This window comes from Vespula pensylvanica, chromosome 9 (assembly GCF_014466175.1).
Source record: "Vespula pensylvanica isolate Volc-1 chromosome 9, ASM1446617v1, whole genome shotgun sequence".
NCBI classification, from domain to species: Eukaryota; Metazoa; Arthropoda; class Insecta; order Hymenoptera; family Vespidae; genus Vespula; species Vespula pensylvanica.
Genome location: NC_057693.1, coordinates 7,403,808 through 7,427,886, shown reverse-complemented (window position 1 = coordinate 7,427,886; position 24,079 = coordinate 7,403,808). Strand labels below are relative to the sequence as shown.

Sequence of the window (24,079 nt, the reverse complement as noted above, 5' to 3'; positions counted from 1 at the left end):
CGAAACGAGTTGAATATCTGTTCCTGTTTTAATCGTTATAACTTGTACGTATATACGATTGCACAATCTCTTTATTGGACCAGTAACCAACAATCTCTCCAAGGAAATAGTCTTTTAATATACCTCTCTTTTTCTTTCTCTCATCCTTTCTCTCTTTTTCTCTTATCCAAGAAAGGAAAAAGAAAGACGATGATCTGTCTTCAGAAACGAGGAAAAAGAATCAAATTCGAGGTCGATGCTCCACTTTTTTTCTACACCCTCGAAGAAGAGTTTCACGAAAGAAAGCCGCGTAGCTTCGTATTTTCTCCCTCTCCTTCTCTATCCCTCTATATCTTTCTCCCTCTCTCTCTCTCTCTTTATTTCTATATATATTATATATATATCTTTCTCTTTCTCTTTCATCTCTTCTCTGTTTCTCTTCAGCTTCGTGACTCGCGTTCATCGCAGATGAGTCAGTCAGTTACGGGCACTGGCCTTCTCTCTCTCTCTCTCTCTCTCTCTCTCTCTCTCTCTCTTTCTCTCTCTCTCTCTCCCTCCCTCTCTCTCCTTCTACCTCCCTCTCTCTTTCTTTTTCTTGTGCACGCGTGCCGAGCCAAAAACACGCCACTCTTTGGTCTCTCTCTTCTCTCTCTCCCCTTCTCTTTTTCTTTCTCTCTCTTTTGCTTTGTTTTTATCAAACTCGATGATACATTAAAACGTAATTTGCGAGTTTGTATTCTTCGTCATACTTATCAATCGTTCATGTTCAACATTTATTTTTTACATGCAAAGCAACATATATATGTGTATGTGTGTGTGTGTGTATATATATATATATATAGATATATATATAAATAGTAAAAGTAATACATAAATAAATATATGAAAGAAACAGATGTTCGATGCTTCATTAAATTAATAATCGTTAAGATAATTAGAATAAATTTGAAGTTACAATATATAGAACGTATATCAAACGCGTTTAATCATATTACAAATTAACTTAGAATATTTCTATATTTCTATTCTTTATCTATTATGATATTTTATAAAATATATTCGTCATAGGAGAGAACAATATTTGTTATATGTATAAAAAAAAAAGAAAAGAATAACAAATACAGATTTTGCCCAATAGAGAGGAATAAAGGTGCGGAAATATTCGAATTTGTTTACGTTCGCTGTGCTATGCTTCAGACACTGACCTCGACCTCTTACCGTTCTCACTCGTATTGCATGTCTATCCATGTGTTCGTGATGATGTAGCGTGATACACACACACAAACACACGTGCAAGCACGATGCTGAATTACAATTATTTTTTTTTTTCATTTTTATTATTATAATTACTATAATTATTATTATCATATATAATCGAGTAACAATTTTATACTTTCTTTTATGCTTCTTTTTTTTCTTTTATACTCGTTTTATTTATTTTTTTTTTTTTTTTATAGGTTTTTTTCTTTTCTTTCTTCTTCTTTTTTCTTTCTTTTCATACAAGACTTGACAGGAAATTTATATTCGTAGATATAAATTTATAAGTTCTCTTTATCGAGATAAATTTTGGATGTTTCTCCCCACGGGTGCATTCGTAATTTCATAATCGTGCCTTGATTTTCTGACAGTCGAAAAGCACCACTTCGGAGCACATACACATATACACACACTTACACGCACACAATGCCGACCATTCACGCATGTTGCGCCGCGACGCGCCCGCTCGAGCGAGATTAAAGGGCGCCGACACGACGTGTGAGGCTTCCTATACACTAATAATACCTACTATGTGAAAGAGTGAGAGAGTAGGGTGAGGAAGAAAGAGAGAGAGAGAGAAAATACCGTAGGGAGAACGATATCGAGAAGAGATAGAATAAACGTTCCCACTTTCATCCCATTTAACTGAATCTTTTTTTATATAAAGAAAGAATTTTCCAATTGATTTTATTGTTAGACGCGAAGTAGATTTAAACGATCTTTCTTTTTTCCTAATAATAAAAAAAAAAAAGAAAAAAAAAATAAATAAAATAAAATAAAAATAGAAACAAGAAATAGGAAGGAAATGTTTCTTTTTGAAATTTCATTAGTTTTTCTCGTTGTGTCTCGATTCTCGCAAAAACGGAAAACACTACTCGGATTACTTTTCTAGCAAAAAAAAAAAAGAAAAGGAAAAAGGAAATTTTCAAGTAGGAAGGAATTTGTTGAACGGTTCGTTATGGTGAAACCTCTTTGTACTTGTCACCGTCTTTGATCTCTCGACATTTTTCGAGTCTTCGTTTCCTTCGTAGGAAGTGACATTGGAAGTGTTTTTTCTAAAGAGACCATTTCTCGCGACGAATTAGAAAGAAATAGAGATAGAGAGATAAAAAGAGAGAGAGAGAGAGAGAGAATATTAGGGCGTGTCGAAATTTCGAGAAGAATTTCTCTGTCGACCACTGTCAGTTGTGTTATAAAGGCACGACAAAATAAGTAAACGAATGGAAGGTACACCCAGTCGAAGGTTTCCTTTCATCCTTGACGAAGGATACACGCCGCCACTGCCGCCGCCCTCTTTCCTTTTCCTCTTCGAAGATTTCTCCAATTTTTCTCTACATTTTTAGAAATCTAAACGCCATGGTGACCGCCTTTCCATGTCGCCGTAACCTTTCTAGGAACAATATTAAACTTTCTCAACTGTTAAAAAAAAAAAAAAAAAAAGAAAAGAAAAAAAAAATGATAGACGAGATTTTTTTCCTATTTTTCTCCTCTGTCTCTCTTTCTTTTTTCTTAGCTGAAATAGGCTAAATAGTTCTGAAAAAAATATAATTGACCTTTTTTCCAAATATCTTATATCTATTATCCCTTCTTTTTTTATCGTCTTAATTCATAAAAATAGGATTAAAAATTATGAAAAAAAATTTTTGAGATCTTTTTTTTCATCTTTTTCTGCTTTCTCTTTTTTCTTTTTCTTTTTTTTACCTTTCCTAAGAAGCTAACGGTTGTAATCGATTTCGATGAAAATTCGGAGAGAGAGCGAGAAAGAGAGAAATGATCTCTCGATCGTAAGGATACGATCCTTCGTGTTAACTTGACGTGCGTGGAAGAATCGTAACTGGAATCTTCGAGGTAAGGTTTTCCTTTCGAATAGACATCGCCGTGAAATTCTTCGGCCGATTAGAGCGCCAGTCGGATCGAGTTTCTTGCGGACACTTTCGAGCCGTACCTACCGCAAGAAGCTATTCGTTTATCCAAGGAGTCGCGTGTAGTATGCAAGACCCCGTAGTACAAGACCGCAACACCAACTGCGGTTATATGGTCTTATTTTGTTTTACTTTCATTTTAACTCTTCTTTCGTTCTTCTTTACTCCCAATCAATTCCCTAGACATTTCTATTTCCTAGGTTATACCTTTCGATTCATTCAAACGGATCTTACTTGGTATATTTATTTATTTATTTTTTTTTTCTATTCGTCCGCAAAATTTCATTTAAAAAGTAAGTGACGAAAAGAGAAGTCGATAAATTATATAAGTGTAATACAATTATAACTTTGTCTCTTTCGGTCTGTCTCTCTCTTTCTCATTCATGTTGCGAGTACGATAAAAGAGAAGGGTAGGGAAGTAGTTGGGAGGTGTGTAGGAGACCCTCTTTTTTTCATAAGTGGTCCCCGCGGGCCTTATGGGGTTTCTCGTGCTGGACAGTATCTACATATTACAACCTCGTGGCGCGGAGACCACCGTCGTTGACATAAGATCCTGTTATGCTGTCTGCTATCTCTCCGCGCAGTTTGTGTCGTGCCATAAAAAACATTAAAGGTACGAATAACATAAATTCGTTAAACATCCCAACTTCTTTCTCTCTCTCTCTCTCTCTCTCTCTCTCCCTTTCTTGCTTTCATACCAGATCTCATCGTAGTCCTCTTCGTCGTCTCTCTTTCAATCCTTACTACATTATGTAATGTTCACAAAATCGTTACATACTTACGTCATACCTCGAGCACGTGTCATCCGAGTAAAGAGTCTCATGGATATCGTCTCGTTCTCTTTAGACAAGATTTTCAAAACGTAGATCAACGAAGGAATATATCAGGACCATGAGTTTTTGATAATAAAAATATTATTGATTCATTAGAAACGAATTATCAAAACTTGTTCATAAAAATTCGTAGCGAACAATTTCTCGAGCGAAAAGTCAATATTTGATTTTTGCATCAGCGAAGGAAATGTTCTCTCTCTCTCTCTCTCTCTCTCTCTCTCTCTCTCTCTTTCTCTCTCCGATGAAATATTTCTTCAAAGTCTTTACGAATGAAGCGACATAAAATGATGGCCGGCCATTTTCCACTTAAACTAAGAAGCTCAAAGGATAATTTGCATCTCATTTGGATACGAGAACGTGAAGTAAATAAGGAAGACGAGCTAGACGAGAAAAGAAAGAAAGATTAGAGAGTGATTTTCATCGGCAACCCCGAGATATACCCTGAGGCCATGTGGTCGACGCTGGATTGTCCATGCGTCTAGAGTTACTCGGGCCCATGTGCCCGCGGCACGAGAGTTAATTGGCTGGAAAACCTTGCTATCCGATACCAACTCTGCTACCGCCCCGAGATACGTAAACGTGCATAATCCATATTTTCGTTTACCTACTCTTTTACCCCCCTCTTGCCATTATATCTCGATGATCGAGAAGAAAGTCTGCCAAATAAAAAAGAAATGATAATAATAATAGGTAATGATAAATAAATAAATAAATAAATAAATAAATAAATAAAACAAAAACAAAAACTTGTAACCATCAATTTATGATCGACGAATGCATCGATTTTATAATCTGACGATGATCATTTTTGTATATGCGTACGCGTGGGTGTGGGTTTTGCTATTATTCAAACATGTCGTATTTAGATTGTCCATCGAAAGATTTTAACGGAAAGAGAAAGAAAGAGAGAGGAGAGAGAGAGAGAGAGAGAGAGAGAGAGAGAGAGTCTCCATCACGAGCCCTTTTTATCTATCTATCTCCGTCTCTCACTGTAGGCCCGGTAGAGATAGGCATTGTTGCGGGTGGTCCACGGTGCACATTGTCAGACCGGCCACCAGGTACTGCGCAACGTTGCCGCTCGCAATGTTGCTTGTGAGCTCCTCTTTTACGTCACCGCCTCCTTTTCCTCTTTTTCTATCTCCTTTTGAAACAATCTCGTCTTTTTCTCTCTTTCTCTCTCTTTATTTTCATCCCCTATCGACGGCTCATAACCTATATCATAACTTCTACTTCGACTCGAAACCCTTTAGATATTACTCTTCTTCCTTCTAATATCATTTATCTACTGGATTAGTCGTCAGACTAATTTGAGAATTCCTTTTATGCAAAGTCAATTCGTTTTCTTTTCTCTTCTTTTTTTTTTTTTTTTTTTACTCGTCTATGTCACATCATCAGTTAAAATTGTTCTTTTAATATTACATACGCGTCGTTAAGTCACAAATAAGAGAGGGAGGACCTAATTTTGGTATAGGTACAATAAATAATACTTCTTTCTTTCGTGGAAGGGGTGCCCAACGGTGGTTGCTGCCGTTCCACGTACAACGGCAACGTATAATGCGCGGCCCGCCACTTATCATCGTCAAAGCCCACGCGGCCAATTTAAAACGCTGCTCCGCGGCTGCCGTTCCACCTTACCTTCCTCTCCGCCTCTCGTTGCTTCTCACTCTTTCTCTTTCTCCCTCTTATGCGTGGCTCTTCCTCGAAGACTTCTACCAAAAAATGACGTGAATTCATCGTATCTCGTCGGCTACCTTAACGCACTTCGAATCTAAAAACTGCGGTAACAGTTATAGTATCTCCTTCTCCTCGCCTCTTCCCTCCCTCCATCACCACCTTCACTTCTCATTCGGGGCCACAGAAGATTTATCTTTCATTTGATTTGATCTTTTTTTCTTTTCTTTTCGTTTTCTTTTTTTCTTTTTTTTTTTTTTCTTTTCTTTTTGATTCGAGTTTTTTCTATTTCGTTATATATCGAACCGACATATTTTAATCGATGACTCGACAATAATCCGAACGGAATTCCATTTATTTTTTCAGGGCAAGGCGGAAGGACAGAGGTCAGCAGTATGGATCAGAGCTCGATTGCAGGACCAGCTGAGTCAGCTTGGCTACTTCCTGCAAAGGCACGCGGGAAAGGTTCTCTTCGTCGCCATACTAGCATTGGCTACCTTTTGCGTCGCATTAAAATCGGCACAAGTACACAGCAAGGTCGAACAGCTTTGGGTTCAGGGTAAGTGTTCGTAACTGTTTAAATTAATAACTATCGTATGAAAATGATTTTATTATCAGCGATCAGTACTATGCTTGATATAAAAAAGAAAGGAAATAAAAGAAGAGAAAGAAACAAGTGAAAGGAAACTAAATTGCTTCCTTGAAAGAGAAATAAATGGGGAGAGAGAAAGAAAGTGAGAAAAGTTTAGGGGATGGTGACAAAGAGGGATTGGAAGGGATGAAAAGGAGTTCTTAAAAAAAAAAAAAAAAAAAAGTAAAAAGATAGTAAGAGTTATAAGTGAGACCACCGAGACGAAACGAAATATTCCTTGACTCTGTTTTTGTCTCTCACACACCCACCACGCGGTACATTAGTTACCCTCTGGGTGGCCCTCTATATTTATCTGTGGCTCGAACGTTAATTTGAACACCCGTTGCTAGCTTATATACCACAGATAGATATAGGTACAGAGAGTGTTTCATCAAATAAAAAAAAAAAAAAAAAGAAGAAAAGAGAGAGAGAAAATTTATTTCAGGAAAAAAATCGAGTTGTCTTTAATAAGTTTCGGATTTACAAGTTTCGTTCACCTTTAATAACAGATTCTTCCATATAAGGGTTAGTTAGAAAAGAAAGAATGAAAAGAATCAAAGTGATAGGAATTAAAAAGTGTAAACCGAATGTGTAAATAAGAGGTGTCACGTTGTGGTAGATGAGAGGAACGATAAAGCGATCGTGATTATTCGAGATGCGTGTTGTTCCTCGAGAGTCGGCTCGATCAAGGAGGAGGAGGAGGAGTTGAAAGAAGAGGATCGTCCGTATACCGGATATCCGTGAGGTGACCACGAGGACGACAACGTGCAAGCTGATGAGTCTCAAGAGGTTAGAGATATGCGGGTGTAGTGTTGTCCTCGTATGATGTATAGGTACATGGTAACCATAGTGTTTCATTCGACGATATATATTCTTGAGAGATATTACAGAATGTCGGAAACTAACTTTGTCGTTTTCTTCTTCTTCTTCTTTTTTTTTTTTCTTTCTTTTTTCTTTCTTTTCTTTCTTTTCTTTTCTCTCAATGGAAAATAGAAAGAAAAAAAGAGAGAGAGAGAGAAAGAGTGAGTTAGTTACCCTCTAGGGACAAAGCGCAATGATTCTATCGGCCGTGAAAGACTCTGGGGGCCTGTTCTCTCTAGACGCGTTTAACTTTATGGCGGGAGCAGAACGCGTAAAGCATTCTCCTGAATTCGCAACGCTTTGCCGGCGCAATCACGAAGCGCTCTCTTACCTCACCGACACACAGACAACATCGGCCTTTTCTCTTTTCCTTCAACGCCGATTGTAAATTCGAGTCGCGAAGCTTTGCGTCGCTGCGTGCGGTCCTCCCGAAGAAACACTGACGCCATACGCCATGAAATAACAAGAAAGCAAAAAGAAAGAAAAGAATCAAGGAAGAATAGAAATAAAAAAAGTCAAATAAAATTAACAAGTAAAACAGAATAAATAAATAAATAAGTAATAACGCGAGAAGCTCTTGTCGTCCTCCTCCTCAGTATTCTCTCATCAAACTCGATGTCTATTTCGATCTTCACTCGATTGCCTTTATTTTCTCGCAACCGAGAACTATAAGTTGCTTTTACTAAGCGGAGATGTGAATGGCACACACGCGGCATCATCGTGTATTTCCTTTCTCTTTCTTTCTGGTCTATTTTCCTCGACTCTTCTTCCTGAACGCATCCGCGCGCATGCAACAGAAGGCGGCGCTCTGCTTGCCCTATACCTCTACTCTCTGTAGGTGGATAAAGAAAGACAGAAAATATACGCATGCTCCCCTCTTGCCCTTACCTCTTCGAGGAACACTCCACAGCCGGATACCTACAGCATTTTTCACGAATCCCAAAGCTACCTTTCTAGTTTACCTATTTTCTTTTTTTTTTTCTTCTTTCGTCTTTTTTTTCCTTCTTTTTTCTCCCCTCAATCATTCCTATCGATCGATCTTTTTATTACGATTATAATCGGAATCATAAACCTCACCCCAAAATTTACAAGATCGAAAATTAAAAAATATTTCCCTTTTTCTAATCAATTGCATTTTCCAAATAATATCGATAGAGTGGTTAAAAAAATCACGTTATGATCTGTTTCGAGTCAAAATATACTATATACTTTTGAATCATAGAAAGTATTTACATTGTTTAAAAAAGAAAAAAAAAAAAAAAAAAAAAAGAGAGAAAAGGGGAAAAAAAGAAAAATTATTTCATAGAAATAATAAGATAATGAAAATATTATAATTATACGGTGGAAGGAAAACAAAACAAAAAAAAAAAATAAAAAAAAAGAAGAAATGAAAAGACGGAAATGAGTATGGAAAATGTCGTCCTCCCTTCGTGGAGGGACCTGTATAGGGCCAAGGAGGCCGCAGCTTTGGCGTGACAAGGACAGACAGAGGACGAAGCCACGACCGTGCACGAGGGGCCGGCTGACTGCTTACATCTTCATTAGGCCCCCATGCCTTGGAGTAAGAGAAAGAAGGAGAGGGAGAGTGGGATAGCGTACGGCAATGAAGAAAGAGAGCAAGAGAGAAAGAGGGGGAGGGGGAGAGAGAGAGAGAGAGAGAGAGAGAAAGGTAGGAGCAGGATGAAGGAAAGGAAAGAAAGAGATAGATGTAAGGCCACAACTGGGATATAAGAGAGTCAGAAGAGCGTCGTCCAAAGACCCACCAGGAATCTGTTGTTGTTGCTGTTCCGACGAACGGTCGTTCCGACCGTCGGACGGACCGACGGACGGCTGCATAAACAGAGGATCTCATCTTCTCTTTATCCACTACAGTTGTTATACCGCTCCCACGTACGCCAACATCTTAACATCTATTTTAGTCATATTGAAATTGTGTCCGTGCGACTCTGTGTTATGTGTGTATCTTTATGTGTGTGTGTGGCTCTAACGTGCGTATGTAGGTCCTTGAACGTGTTGCTCCCATTAAAAAGGATCGCACTGTACAAATAATTAAACCGACTAGATCATATCTATCGCGCTCAAATCTACCTAACCGCTCGCGGCGTTGAATGTAAAGATTATATTACTTCTCACGACTTCAAACTATTTTATATATTCGAAAGATTTTTCAGCACGATGCATTGATTCTTTTTCTTTCTTTTTTTTTTTTTCTCTTTTTAAAAATCTTTTAACTAATCCAAGATGATCTTTCTCACGAACGTTGCGATTAATACTGTTAGGAATGAGATTATGAATGCGTCATGTGTACCGAGAAACTAGGTCTCGTTGAGAATGCTTAGACGGTAGAATATGCTATACACGGATGAGAGCCACTTAGATTGGACGGGGCTCGGTTCCGGTGAATGGTCGCGGTGGGTGGCCCGATGTGCTCTCTGTGTGCGCCAAGCCATCCCAACCAGCCAACCAGCGGTGGGCCTGCGTGCCTCAGCGACTGAGCCAAGTCTCAGAGCTTCTCCGTGAGCCTCCGAGAGAGCTAAGCCTACTTCGAATCCCCCACCCTATCTCATCCCATCCCCTAACCCCATCTCTCTCTCTCTCTCTCTCTCTCTCTCTCTTTCTTTGATTCTTTCTCTCTCTCTTTTACTCGGTATCTTCCACGTGTTCTTGCTCTCCGAAAACTTGGTCGGACGTTCAGTGAGGAAGGAGAGCCACGAGAGTAGTCCTATAGAGCGAGTAGTAGTAGTGAGCCGAAAGACCCAACAGCCCTTTTCTGGGCCCTTCTACGTGTCCTCCTCATCTTCTCTTAGCGTCACCGTTCACCTTCGTACGACGGGCATCAACCCCAAAATTTTTTTTACGTTCCATCACATACTTCGATTTTCCATTCTGTCGGTCGATTTATCTCGATTTATTTCTCTATATATCCATCGTTAATATCTATCTATCTGTTATTGAGAAGAGTGAGAGGTGAACGGTGGTTCGCTGTTACGATGTAGGTGGGGAGGGGATAGGGGTAGGAACGGCTGATGGTAAAAGTTCAGAAACTCCTAAGGATTCGACCTGTTGCGCGGAAACGCATGCCTGCCTTCACGACGTTTAATTGGCAATTAGCGTGAGGTACGCGCGCAAGGTAACGCCAGTGGAATACGAGGCACCTGGAAAACGGTCTACGTACTTACCACAGGGGTTCTCCTTCTTTGAAATTAAAAGTTATTCTCTTTGGTGAAAAATTTATTTATTAATCAACGACATGCTGTATTGATTACGGTCATGTTTTTTATTTAGAAAATAATTGTCGTTCTTGTTTTATTATTTTGGATCTGTCTGAAAATTTTTTTTTCTCCATTAAAACTACTAATCTAATTAGAGTTTAATAACCTATGATCTTCCGAGAGAGAGAGAAAGAGAAAGAGAAAGGTCTCATAAAATATGTCGACGACAAAACTTCCTGGTTTCTCGAGAGTCGTTTAGATCGAAGGAATTTTTGGATGGTTCTGTCGAGGTTTCAAATTACAGGACATTGGGGGGGGTTATGTCTCAAAAATAACCTTCCTGACAAGGATGAGAAAGAGGAGGAGAAGGTTGAAAGAGGAGGTAGAAGTGAGGGAACGAGAGCGAAGGGTCACGCGACGGCGTTATGGTAGTACGGTCGATGAGTAGTTGCATCATATGGGAAACTCTTTGGAGCACCTTTAACGAGAATGACTAGGGGAGACAGACGGCGGGGGCTCTTCTAAAGAGCCACGTGGTTGTATGTCTTTATAGGTATTTTCACACATCATAAAGCTGTCGACACTTTGGTTTTTGCGTCCCAGACTGTCTTATATGGTCGGTCGATTTCAAAGCTAATATAAAATTTCAAAATCTTTATAAATTTGAGAAACACTTGTCGAAGAATTTTCATAAAACGTCTTTTCTTATTTATAATCAATTTTATCTCGTGTTTTCGTTTAATATCGATAACTTTAAATCGATTTGACAATCTTAATTCATCGATAAGAAAGAAGCAACGAAGAAGACAGCTGTTACGATTTAATATACCCACTTACATTTATGTACATGCATATATATATATATATATATATATATATATATATATATATATAAGTACAATCTGAAACAAAACAGATCACGTAAGTACTTGCTTAGTCTTCGTAATCTGAATGATTCTATCGATAAGAAAGAAAAAAAAAAGAAAGAAAGAAATATCACCGAAAAGCAAAGTAAAGAAAAGAAGCGGTAAGCTGAGCGGGAGACTTTAATGCTTCTCCATGACAAGCAATGATTTCGAGGGTGATTCCCTTTGGTGGAAAACGTTTTGGTGTCCGGCAACCGATCCGCCTTTCGTCTCGTAATATCGCAAAATTAACGTGTAACCGGTAATTGGACAGAAGTATCTCTTTAACGATTCGACCGGTCGTGTCTCGACTTGTCCGTCTTAAGTGGCTTCTCGTTTGAAATTTAAGGAGTTTCGCTCCACCCCGTCACCGTTCGCTACCGTTCGCTTCTACACGAAGATTCAAAAAGAAAGAAAATAAAGAGAGTAAGAGAGAGAGAGAGAGAGAGAGAGAGAGAGAGACAACGAAAAAGGGGTTGGAAGATCTTTGATGAAGATCGAGTCGATCTCTCCGATGCGTGCACCTGCTTTCCTCCTCCTTTTTTCTTCCCCTCCCCACTTCCCTTCTTCTTCTTCTTCTTCTTCTTCTTCTCCTCCTTTTTTTTCTTTTTTTTCTTCTTCTTTTCCTCCTCCCTTTCTTCGATTCTTTCTTCTCACCGAGCACGCGTGTGTTCCTTACTCCATTCTTTTCTTTCGACTTTTTCCCTCTTCTATCTCCCTATAGCCCTCTTCCTCTGTTGATTCAAGCCTCGCCTCGCGGCCACCATCAAATTATCGTTAAATATCGGTTGTTCTTTCTCGGTACGGGAACGCACGAGTTTCTCCTCCCTCCCCTCACCATCCCTCCTGTTCTCCTCCTCCTCCTCCTCCTCCTCCTCCTCCTCCTCCTCCTTCTCCTCCTCCTCTTCTTTCTCTTTCGTCGTTATGGAACCAAAACTCGACCAAAATTTCTATTCCTCTTAAGTTTTTCGCTATATACATATTTTTTTTCCTTGGCCTCGTCGATAATTTAAATTAATAGATATTCGTTGAGAAAATATATCGCAATTAAAAGATTGAGTTAAAAGAATATTTTTTCTTTTCTTTTCTTTTTTTTTTTGTTTTTGTTTTTTCTTTTCATATGTAGCAAAAAATCTTTCATCCTTTCCTTTTCGTCGATTACCGAAAGGACGGGTTTAGTTTGAGGGTATGTATTGCTGCCGTTCTTCCAGCAGCATCCCTCTTTTTGGAATACGAAGACGGGGAAATAATTACAGGGAGGCCGTGTCGATAAATCACTGCCCTCTTCTTCCTACCTTCTTCCAACCCTCCGACGACGTTTGCGAACTTTCCGTTCATCCATCTCTCTCACTTTCTCTCCTTCTCACACATACACACACATATACTTTTTCTCCTTCGTAAAAAATAATAATATCTTTATTATTAAGAAGAAAAACACTGAAAAAAATTTTTTTCCAAGTTTGTCGTACGCGAACGAAGAGAAAAGAAAAGAAAAAAAAAGAAATTAATAAAAAATTATTGCCGATTATTTTGATTAATCTAAAACTTGTTAAATATATCTAAGTATACATATATACATCCTCTTGCACAAAAATCTCATAATAGTAATAATAATAATAATAATAATAATAATAAAGTTAATGACAAACGAAAAGAAAATGTATTATGTATGACATTTTTATTTATTTTTTTTTTGTGTTCTTAAACTGTTTCGTTATCTTAAATTCGAAGTTTTCGAAGGACCAAGTTGAGAAGCACTGAGAAGCGAGCAACACGGGTGGTCCACGGAGGCTGCGCCGTGGCGGAACGAGCAAATACGCCGTCGGCATTTTTGACGGTGAAATCTGACTAGGTGGGGTCTCAACGTAGTCCGCGTCAGCCGTCATCCTCGTGCCCTTCGTCCATTACTTTCGGTCTTATATGCGTATCTTCCAATTGCCTCCTCCTCCTCCCCCTCCCCCTGCCCCTTCTCCTGTTCTTCGTACTCCCTTCTACCTTATCCAGTCTCTCTACTCTTTCTCTCTTTAACTCACTTCATCTCTTTTCTTTTCATCTTTCACTCCATCGATCGGTCTTCTGGCCAAAGTGAGTGAGCAAGAGAGAGAGAGAGAGAGAGAGAAAAGACTTTTCGATGAGCTTTGGTTCTTTATTTTGCAGTAGCCAGACTGGAAACACGATTTCATCCGTACGTATCTACTACGATGCGGTTCTCCGGCTAACGGAATTTTATTTACTGGAATAAATTCGTCTCGTGTACTTACGTGTGATTCGAGATCTCTTCGATCGTATCGATTTTCTTTTATTCCACTCAATGACGATTTACGTTGACAAACGTTTCAACACATTTTCTTTTTTTCTTTTCTTTTTTTCTCGTTTTTATTAGTTTTATTTATTTATTTATTTATTATTTTTTAATTAGTATCAACTTCTGTATATCGATACTGTGTGTGTAGTGTACCAACGGTAACTTCAAGAATACTTAAAGATCTTCCTGGATCTTGCAATTATATTTATCTCTGAGATACGATCATCATACATTACTACTACTACTACTACCACTACTACTACTATTACACTATTTTACTACTATTACTACACTATCACACAGCACGATCGAGGGATGGTCAGTTGATCGAGTTCGCTTGATTGGTGATTAGCTTTTAAAAGCGGCACAGCCTATTTCAATATCTCCGTGATCGTTAACTTGGAATCTCCATCGTAAAGACGTTATTAAATCTATTTACGATGATTTACGACAGTGACTCGTAATTCCGGAGGGAGTTACCGATTAATTACAAATCGTTGTTTGCGATCGATCGAGGGTAGTTCGCTATAACATCACATTACATATATACACGCATGGTGGGATTTTCGAAATAGAACATTTTTCAAAAGTTTTGCCATTTTATTATTCTCTCCACTCTCATTTTTAACAACACCCTGTCGTTATTTCTACGACTGTTTCGAGGAAAGCTTTTATTGGTACGCTGCCAACGGGGGAATTTTTCTCAGTGTGTGTGTGTGTGTGTGTGTGTGTGTTTATATATATATATATATATATATATATACATATACATATTCGTAAAGTCAAAGGAACGCACGTTACGACACTCTGTGTGTCTGTCCCTGTCCCAATGTGTTTCTCTTCGAGGAATCGTCTTTCGCGCGCGATGCATATATACATAAATCCAGCAGGGTCCGCTTTGAAAAGTTCAAGCTTGGATGATGTGTTGTTTCGAGAATACAAGGGGGAAAAACGGAATGACGTTGATCCTTCTGCAATTTGTTAAAAACAACGATATATATCGCACGTTTGCACGATCAATAATTACGACTTATTTTTTTTTTATTATGTTCCCATTAAAATGTTATCATATTAATGAATTTAAGAATGTAAATAATAATGAAATGTTATATTCAGGATATAGATATTTATTGGTTAGATAAATATGTTTTATTAGTTAGAATAAAAAACGTATTTTTTCACACGTATATTCTACAGTAGAGGTTGTTCGCTTTTCAGAAGGTGGAAGATTACAAAAAGAATTAAAGTACGCGTCGGAAGCACTTGGAGAGGCCGCACCATCGACGCATCAGCTCGTTATCCAAACCCCAAGACATCCCGGGGCAAACATCCTACATCCTGCCGCGTTGAAAGAACATTTGGCAATTCTCAAGGCAGCTACTCAGGCCACCGTACATCTCTTCGATATGTGAGTTTTTTTTCCTTTTTCTATTTTCTTCTTTTTTACATTTACGTTCTCTATTACATATATCTGTAACATTTTTTTAATTCGTATCGTTTAATTTCGTACATGTCTGATGATATCGTTGTCCTTTTTTTTTCTCTTTTTTTTTTTCTCTTAATTGGACATTGAAGCAAAGGAAAATATGACGATTATCTTGCTACTACTTATAGTAAATATATATACACACGATCAATATCATTGTTTAAACATATTAACCCTGTCTCGTGTGTATCAATATAAAAATTCACGGGAGGGAACGTCACGTGCGTGCCAGTAAGCGACTGCGGACAACGAGCTTCGAAGGTGGAGAAACCGCACAAAGGCATAGGACGAACGACTTGTTCGTTCGTTCTTTCTCCTTGACGGACTCTCCTTGGCTCTCTTTTTCCGTGAACCATATTTTTTTATTTTACCGCTTATCGACACGGACGTGGCCTTTTAAGAGTATGCAAACTTGTATTCATGAATGCATGTGTTCCGTGTCGCTTGCAGCACGTGGAGACTGAAAGACATGTGTTACGCGCCGAGCATACCCAACTTCGACATGCACTACATCGACCAGGTAATTCAAATGACAACCACGATAAATGTGTACGCGTAAGCACGAGTCCTCTCTCTCTCTCTCTTTCTCTTTCCTCTCCTTTTCTCTCTCTCTCTCTCTCTCTTTCTGTTTCATATATCCTGAGTACGTATCAGTACGTATTACATACACGCACACTTATACACTCATTCACGCCAAGTCTAAGCCGGCTCTCCTTCTTCTTTTCCGTTAACTCCACTCAATATAGCCTTCTCCTTTTCCTCTTCCTTCTTCTCCTCTTCCTCTTCTTCTTTATCCTCGTCTTCGTCCTCGTCCTCGTCCTCGTCCTCATCCTCGTACTCCTCTTCCCTCCTCTGCACTTTCGATGATCAATATTATTACGTAATTCTCTACGATCGAAGATCTCTGTATGTGTGTAGACACATAGAAGATCTTACGTTTGATTATCCCATCATAGTCTCTAACTCCGGTAAATCATTTCGAAGATAATTCTAACTCAATCTCTCGATGATCTCGAATAGTACGAAGAAACGACCTTTAGTATACTGAACCGTCGTCCTATTAGAGTTTCCAAGAACCCGCAGGTGGTCCATCCTAATACCCTTTACTCTACTTGGAAACATAGTACGACGACGAACATTCTATTTCTACGATCTAGTAAAAACATTTTTTGCCGATTACTAAGTCTGTTCGTTTGTTATAGTTCACTGCATCTTTTTTTTTTTTCTTTTTTTTAAGAGTGAGAGAGAGAGAGAGAGAAAGAGAGAGAGGAAGAGAAGTATTCAATATCCAATAATTCTTTGCTTTCAGATCTTCGATAGTATCATACCATGCGCGATCATAACACCTTTGGATTGTTTTTGGGAAGGAAGCAAACTTTTAGGCCCTGAACATCCCGTTCACATACCGTAAGTAATTCCTATTCATAACGATAATCATGCAAATTTTAGAAAATTGTTGAAATATTTTTCGTTTTATTTCGATGACAGTGGTGCAAAAACGAACAAGCCCGTCCAATGGACCAATCTCAATCCATCCGGTATGTTGGACGAGATGAAAAAACTGCAATTCATGTTTCCCTTCAAAACGCTTGAGGACTACATGAAGAGAGCTGGGATAACGAATGCCTACCAAAGCAAACCGTGCCTCGATCCAACGGATCCTGAGTGTCCGGAAACCGCACCCAACAAGAAGTCGCAGCAGGTAAAAAAATCGATTCTACCTATGTCGGATTGAACTTAGATATTTTTTTTTTTTTTCATTTCTTATTCTGCCATTGATTGTAATACATTTGCTGATCTATAACGTCATTGACAATTTCATTGATCTTACGTAATCTTTCTATATATATATATATATATATATATATATATATATAAAAAGAAAAAAAAATAGAAAGATAGTAATTCTTTTATCGAAATTTTCGAATCGACGAATATCTTCGTATAAATCGAAAAAAAGGAAGAAACAAAAGTTAGTACGTTAAGAAAATTGGGTCACTCGAAGAAAAAGGACGTGTTATAAAAGGTTTTAAAAATCTTCGTAGGAACTCGTGTATGTACGTGAGATTTGTCGTTAGGAAGGTAATGCTCCGATCGTTTAAAATTCAACTACAGTGGCAATCGTTTGCGTGCACGTTGAAAGAACAAGAGGAAGAGGCGCTCCGACTCTCTTTGATATCGTGCGGGTATCTTAGGCGGACCATCTTGATGGTGTAGACTATAAAAGGGTAAGGAGAGAGAGAGAGAGAGAGAGAGAGAAAGAGAGAAGAAAAGGAATAATGAATATTTAATTGAACGTCCACAAATATATGGGGTTCGTACGGTGCGAACGAAATAGAAAATCTTTTTATAGATACATTCCTCTGAGAAAGTTTTTTCTTTTTTTCTTTCTCTAAGAATAATCTAATTCAATTAATCATAAGAGTAATAAGAATAAACTTAATTTTCTTTTTTTTTTTTTTTTTTAAATAAATAAATGGAATAGACATATTTGCTTTATCAAACGAATCAACTTCGTACGAGTTTTAAATAAGTGATAAGAAGATTACATCGCGCTATAAACTTATTGGTCGTTTTCGAAGAATTATAGGATCTCGTATATATACATATATACATATATTGTACGTGCGAATTCGCCGAGAAGAAAGCACGGGTGCGCGCCGTGAATGAAACGATTTCCATGCGAAATCAGCAATGAGTATGCGAGTCGTGTGGGTAGCGCCTCTACGAGCATTAAAATAATAAAATCGAGAGATGTGCGTCATTATTGCGCTACCCTGGTGGTCCTACGAGGGACGTTACATACCCGATCATTTCGCTATCATTAAACTACTCGTGGTTGCTTCACTATATTTGCACGTGTTTGTATACGTGTGTATGTGGGAACTCTAATGACATTATAGTCAAGATATTACAGCCATCACATTTAAATTCTTTTATAATAGAAAGTGGACAACGATTGAGTTATATATATTTATCCTTGATTCTTTTTTTTTTTATGTGTATGATATATATTTATTTTTTTCTTTAAAAAGACATTTTATCAAGCTTCCCATCTTTCTCATACTCGATAAAAGGAAGTAGCCCGTCGCGATGCGACAGGGTTATAACGTATCTCCCTCACCTACTTCAATTCTCATCTTTCTTCTCTCGTTCGTTGCATATGAGCCCTTTTTCATCGTAATTACCACCGTATGCCATCCGAGAGTGGCCACGAGAAAGCCGAAGAGAGAAAATGAAGTGTAGAAAATGAAGAAGGGGGTAGGGGTGGGGAGAGGGCAGCAGAGAAATCAATGGAGAAACTGGCATGATGGTGGTTCCCTTCTTGCGATGGTTGTCTTCTACGAGAAGATTCAAAAAAGAGAAAGGGAAAGATAAAAAGAAAGAGGGGTAGGATGTGGGAAAGATACGGGACGCGGTCAATTAATTTCGCATAATCGAAAGACCAGATTTATTATATCGTCCAATCTGAGAGAGGAACGGAATATAAAAGTGTGGTAAAATGCTTACTTTCCTTTTTATTTACTTTGTTTTATCTCTCTCTCTCTCTCTCTCTCTCTCTCTCTCTCTCTCTCTCTCTCTCTCTCTCTCTCTCTCTTTCTTTCTCTATTTCTATTTTCATACCACATAAGCACATCTGTACTTAAGGATAATTACACTTAATGGCCAATGGCGGCGAAAAAATGTCGAAAGGATCGTTGGATCAAAATGTTCTTTGGCGTTGCGTAGCTGCAGGGCAAGAGACGTTCTAAAGGGCAACCGAGTCCGCCCCTTGTACGTACTCGCGCTAATACCTCACGTGTCGAGTATCCCTTTATTAGGCGCTGCCGAACGATCTTTTTGTGACCCATCCTTGTTTGGTATGCCGACGTGGTAATATCCGGTCGCGTTTCTCGCTATGCGCCGGTATCCTAGATGTTCGTTGAGTTTTTAGATGCAGGACACGTTTCGTTTCAGGAACCGGACATAGGAGCCGAACTAACCGGTGGTTGTTACGGATTCGCGGCGAAGTACATGCATTGGCCCGAAGAATTAGTCGTCGGTGGTGCGAAACACAACAAGACTGGTCACTTAACCCGAGCAGCAGCCTTGCAAACGGTCGTTCAATTGATGGGCGAACGAGAACTCTACGATTTTTTGGCTAATACCTACAAGGTACATCATATAGATTGGTCGCAAGAAAAGGCTTCTCAGGTGCTTGAAACATGGCAAAGAGAATTCAGCAACAAGGTGAAGAAACATTTGGAAATAAACAGTACGTCGTCGTACAATCTCTACGCCTTCAGTACTACGACCATGAACGATATACTTGGAAAGTACAGCGAGGTGTCCGTTATGAAAATAGGGATTGGATGCGCTTTGATGGTGAGTTCAGCGATTATTATTTTCATTTCTTGGTATACGGGACAAAAAGCACGATCGATACAATTACAAATTTCGCTCGTGTATTTTGTTACAGTTGTTTTACGCGGGTATTGCACTTTTACGTTGGAAGGATCCAGTACGCTCTCAATCTGGCGTTGGAATAGCCGGTGTGATGTTGGTCGGTGCAACGGTCGCTGCTGGTTTAGGATTTTGTGCCTTACTTGGTATCCCCTTTAATGCCGCCACGACGCAAATAGTCCCGTTTCTAGCGTTAGGACTCGGCGTTCACGATATGTTCCTATTGACGCACACGTATGCAGAGTTATCGGTGAATGAGGTGCCGAGCGGAGAACAGACCGGGGTCGTTCTCAAGAGAACGGGTCTCTCTGTTCTCTTGACCGGCTTGAGCAACGTCTCGGCCTTCTTTGCTGCGGCCTTGATACCGATCCCCGCTCTTCGAGTATTTTGCCTTCAAGCTGGCATTCTTCTTCTCTTCAATCTTGCTGCAATGTTACTCGTATTTCCCGCTATGGTCAGTTTAGATCTAAGAAGACGTAGATCCGGTAGATCCGATATATTGTGTTGCTGTTTGCCGGCGAAAAACGGAAGGAATAAATATTCCGGCAGGAGAAGTAACGGCACGGCCAAACAAACCGTAGCGAGAGCTATACCACCGGAAAGACGGGAAACTTGTACGCAAATTTTGACGTCTCAAAATGCTCAGAGCGAGTCCTGGGTCGGCGGTAACATCATAGACGCTGATTTCGACAAACAGTGTACCGAGGAGGAATCCTTAACCGGATGCAGTCAAGACGACTGTCTTAGTTTCTCTTTGACGAAATTTGCGGCTAAGACTTATGCCCCGTTCGTGATGAAACCGGCGACGAAGGTTTTTGGCATGTTTATACTGGCTGCCGTACTCGCCGGTAGTGTTTGGCAAGCGATGAGAGTGAGCGACGGATTGGAACTAACAGATTTGGTTCCTCAAAATTCGAACGAGCATGCCTTCCTCGCGGCCCAGGCCAAACATTTTGGATTTTACAACATGTACGCGGTCACTGGACGAGATTTCGAGTATCCGAATAACCAAAAACTGTTATACGAGTATCACGACGCTTTTATGAGAATAAAAAATGTCATTAAGAACGACAATGGAGGTTTACCGGAATTCTGGCTTAGTCTCTTCAGAGATTGGCTCAAGGGATTGCAGAATGCTTTCGACAAGGATTATAAAAATGGTTGTATCACTCAAGAAAGGTGGTACAAGAATGCGAGTGACGAGGCGATTCTGGCGTACAAGTTGCTCGTACAAACGGGCCATGTAGATAATCCGATTGATAAGACTTTAATCACGCAAGTAAGACTCGTCGATTCTGAGGGGATCATTCATCCACGTGCTTTTTATAATTATTTGAGTGCATGGGCTTCCAACGATGCTTTGGTTTACGGTGCTTCTCAGGCGAATCTTAGGCCCGAACCAAGACAATGGATCTATACCAACGATCACGAGTTAAAAATACCGAAGAGTATGCCTTTGACTTACGCGCAAATGCCCTTTTATCTTCACAAACTTACCGATACTCAGGAGATCACGGAATTAATAGGAAGCGTAAGGAAATTGTGTAGGAAATTCGAAGAACGTGGACTACCTAATTTTCCATCGGGAATACCTTTCTTATTCTGGGAACAATATATGGATCTAAGAAGTTGTTTGGGTGTAGCGTTGCTCGCAGCACTTGGAGCCAGTATTGTCGTTATCGGTATACTCCTTTTAAATCTTTGGGCTGCGCTTTTGGTGGGAACTGCTCTTGCTGGCGTCGTTTTACAACTCCTTGGACTTATGGGACTTTGTGAAATTAAATTGAGCGCCGTTCCTGCCGTCCTTCTTGTTGTCAGTGTCGGAATAGCTGTACACTTTACCGTACATATTTGTTTGGTAAGTATGATATATACACACACGCGCACAAATATTTTATATAATTAGATTCATAGTTACATCATTGTCATTGTTATTTCAGAGTTTTGTTACAAGCGTTGGCAGTAGAGATAGGAGGGTACGTTTGGCTTTAGAACACATGTATGCTCCTGTTGTTCACGGAGCCTTCACAACGCTGTTGGCAGTCGTCATGTTAGCTTTTTCGGACTTTGAATTCATTGTTCGATATTTCTTCCTCGTACTTCTATCTTTGATTGGAATCGGCCTTGTCAATGGACTGTTCTTTTTTCCAATATTATTGTCTCTGATTGGTCCTTCACCCGAGATTATACCGAATGATCATCCTGATCGAATATCCACACCAACACCTCCGGCTTCTCCGATCATTAGAAGATCGAAACCACCACCGCCACCTAGAAGATCTCATAAAATTGATAACGCGAGACTGCACGCAGAACCTTCGCTAACTACCATCACCGAGGAACCTAATTCCTGGCACAGTACACAAGAATCGTGTATTATCGTCCAGCCTGAATTAAAGGTCGAGACGATGTCAACTTGTGGTAATCAGGTATGTCACTCGGAAATAAATTGATCATTGAATTATAATTACGATATTTGATTGTATATTAAGTTAAACTTTAACTCGAATATTTTTCGCTTCGCATAAATAGTATGAATGTTTAAATCCCATTGAGAATTCCTTAACACAACTTTTCTATAATGTAGAATGCTAAACAATCTCCTCCTATTTTTATGGATAGAAATATCGATGATCTTTCTCCCGATAGCATGCTTAACAAGTGTGTTTTGCTTTTGTTTGACTAACAGAATTGTAGCGGATCAGATACAAGTGGATCTAGTCGAACGTCGCCTGTGCCATCAACTTCTCACATCACGACTAAGGTCACTGCCACAGCTAACATAAAGGTTGAAGTTCATACACCATTGACCAGTAAGTATTTATTTCGAAAGTTTGTTCTTTTTTGGTCATATACACGGAATGGCTCATGATCATTTTTTAAATGTTGATATCTTTTATGTTGATATATATATATATATACTGCATACACTGTTTAAACAAAATTATTTATATCAAATGAAAGATTTTAATTAGAATTTGAAATTATTGTAGGTGGAATGGATCGTAGTGAAAAATGCCAGCACGCCAGCACCAGTAGCCGAAGGAGCTCGCGCTGCAATGCGAACGTTAATACAGGGGAGTCTTCCGGTTCCAATTCTGAACCGGATTCTGACACTAATCCGAACAAACACTAATGACAAATATCGTGAAGACAAGCAAATGTTGCTAAAATACCACACAAAGCGGGAACACACAGAAGGCTGACTAGGATAGACTTTTTACTATATCTTTTTTTTAATTATTATTATTATTATTATTATTATTATTATTATTATTTCTTATAATTAAGTAATGCAATAGATTTGTCTTACTTAATTCTTAAAGCGGAAAAAGTATTATAAAAACAAACTTACGTTAAACTGATTCATTATCCATGACTGCTCATTGTAACATGCAGTAATCATATGCATTGTATATACATGTTTTCATGGGAGCATTTATGTTTATATGTATAACGCATTTAAAATATGGCAGCAGCAACAGCAGCAGTAGCAACAGCAGTAAGCTTTTATTCTTAATGTACAGCATATTTGTATGAACGGCTGCTTTTTTAAAAGTTACATCCATTGTATGACAATTTTTAAGACCAAGAATATGTACAAGGGGATTTTCTTAGATTTATTCAACGAATAACGTCTGAATGAGTGTGTCTCTTATGTAAAACGAGGTGCATTAATAATACTTTTCAGAAACATCTACACTCTGTTACTTTGCCGAACTTTCTTTTCCATATATTTTCTTTTACGTTTTCGTTTCTATCATATAAAAAAAAATATATATATATCATTTTGTAAGCGCAATGTTTACATGCATGTGAGAACGACTAAACACAAATAAACACTGCCCAACAAGAAAAGAAAACTCGGTAAAATGAAAGAAGAAAATCCCCAATAAGTATCATTAATGCACCTCCTTTTACACTAGGAAGTACAATTAATTTTATAGAAATGTAGAATGAATTTATTTATATAAACAAAGATGTTTACTGCCAATTTCTTATTTTACATGTAACAAGGACTGAAATTTCTTTGATGATATATATAGATATTAACAGTCAAAACTGTAATACAAAGTCGATAAGTTTTTTTTTTGCCTTTGATAGATACATACACCGTCGTATTTCGTAAAAAAAAAAAAAATGAAAAAGAAAAAAGAAAAAAACATGGTACAAGTTTCAGTATTTTATTTACCAACTCGTGTACCATCATTTTGTGCCTTGTGTGCAACTATTACAGTCAAAAATATATAATGCATACTTTGTTAAGCATATAGTTAGTGAAAATTGGGAAATAATAATTATATAATGTTAATAATTATATATTTCCTTTCATAGGACATGACAGAAATAAGTAATATTAAACTTTTATTGAGCATTTTATTTATTTCTCACACACCTCAAGAAAAATAAAATTTGAAAACTATAATATTTATTATATGCTAACGTTAATGTGCAGTGTGTATGTGACATGAGCGATATTGAATTTTGAAAGCTATTTATTATTTATTTTATATTCTCATTCTTCTTTCTCTCTCTCTCTCTCTCTCTCTCTCTCTCTCTCTGTTTCTTTGTCT

The 24,079-nt window shown here is 38.5% G+C and overlaps 1 protein-coding gene across 2 annotated transcripts in view; it reads left to right on the top strand.

Moving 5' to 3' along the window:
• The window catches only part of LOC122631929 (protein patched), a 30,985-nt gene extending 6,924 nt beyond the window's left edge, over window positions 1-24,061 (top strand). Inside the window, exons 3-12 of one of the 2 annotated variants that reach the window (XM_043818164.1) lie at window positions 6,029-6,221; window positions 14,795-14,984; window positions 15,513-15,582; window positions 16,372-16,469; window positions 16,551-16,764; window positions 19,020-19,427; window positions 19,522-21,363; window positions 21,446-21,934; window positions 22,195-22,318; window positions 22,499-24,061. In XM_043818164.1, the coding sequence (XP_043674099.1) occupies window positions 6,029-6,221; window positions 14,795-14,984; window positions 15,513-15,582; window positions 16,372-16,469; window positions 16,551-16,764; window positions 19,020-19,427; window positions 19,522-21,363; window positions 21,446-21,934; window positions 22,195-22,318; window positions 22,499-22,641 (3,771 nt within the window). In that variant the 3' untranslated portion in view covers window positions 22,642-24,061. Of the gene's footprint in view, window positions 1-6,028; window positions 6,222-14,794; window positions 14,985-15,512; window positions 15,583-16,371; window positions 16,470-16,550; window positions 16,765-19,019; window positions 19,428-19,521; window positions 21,364-21,445; window positions 21,935-22,194; window positions 22,319-22,495 lie in introns of both variants that reach the window. The other variant, XM_043818163.1, reaches the window with a different exon arrangement.
• Window positions 24,062-24,079: the final 18 nt, after the last annotated feature.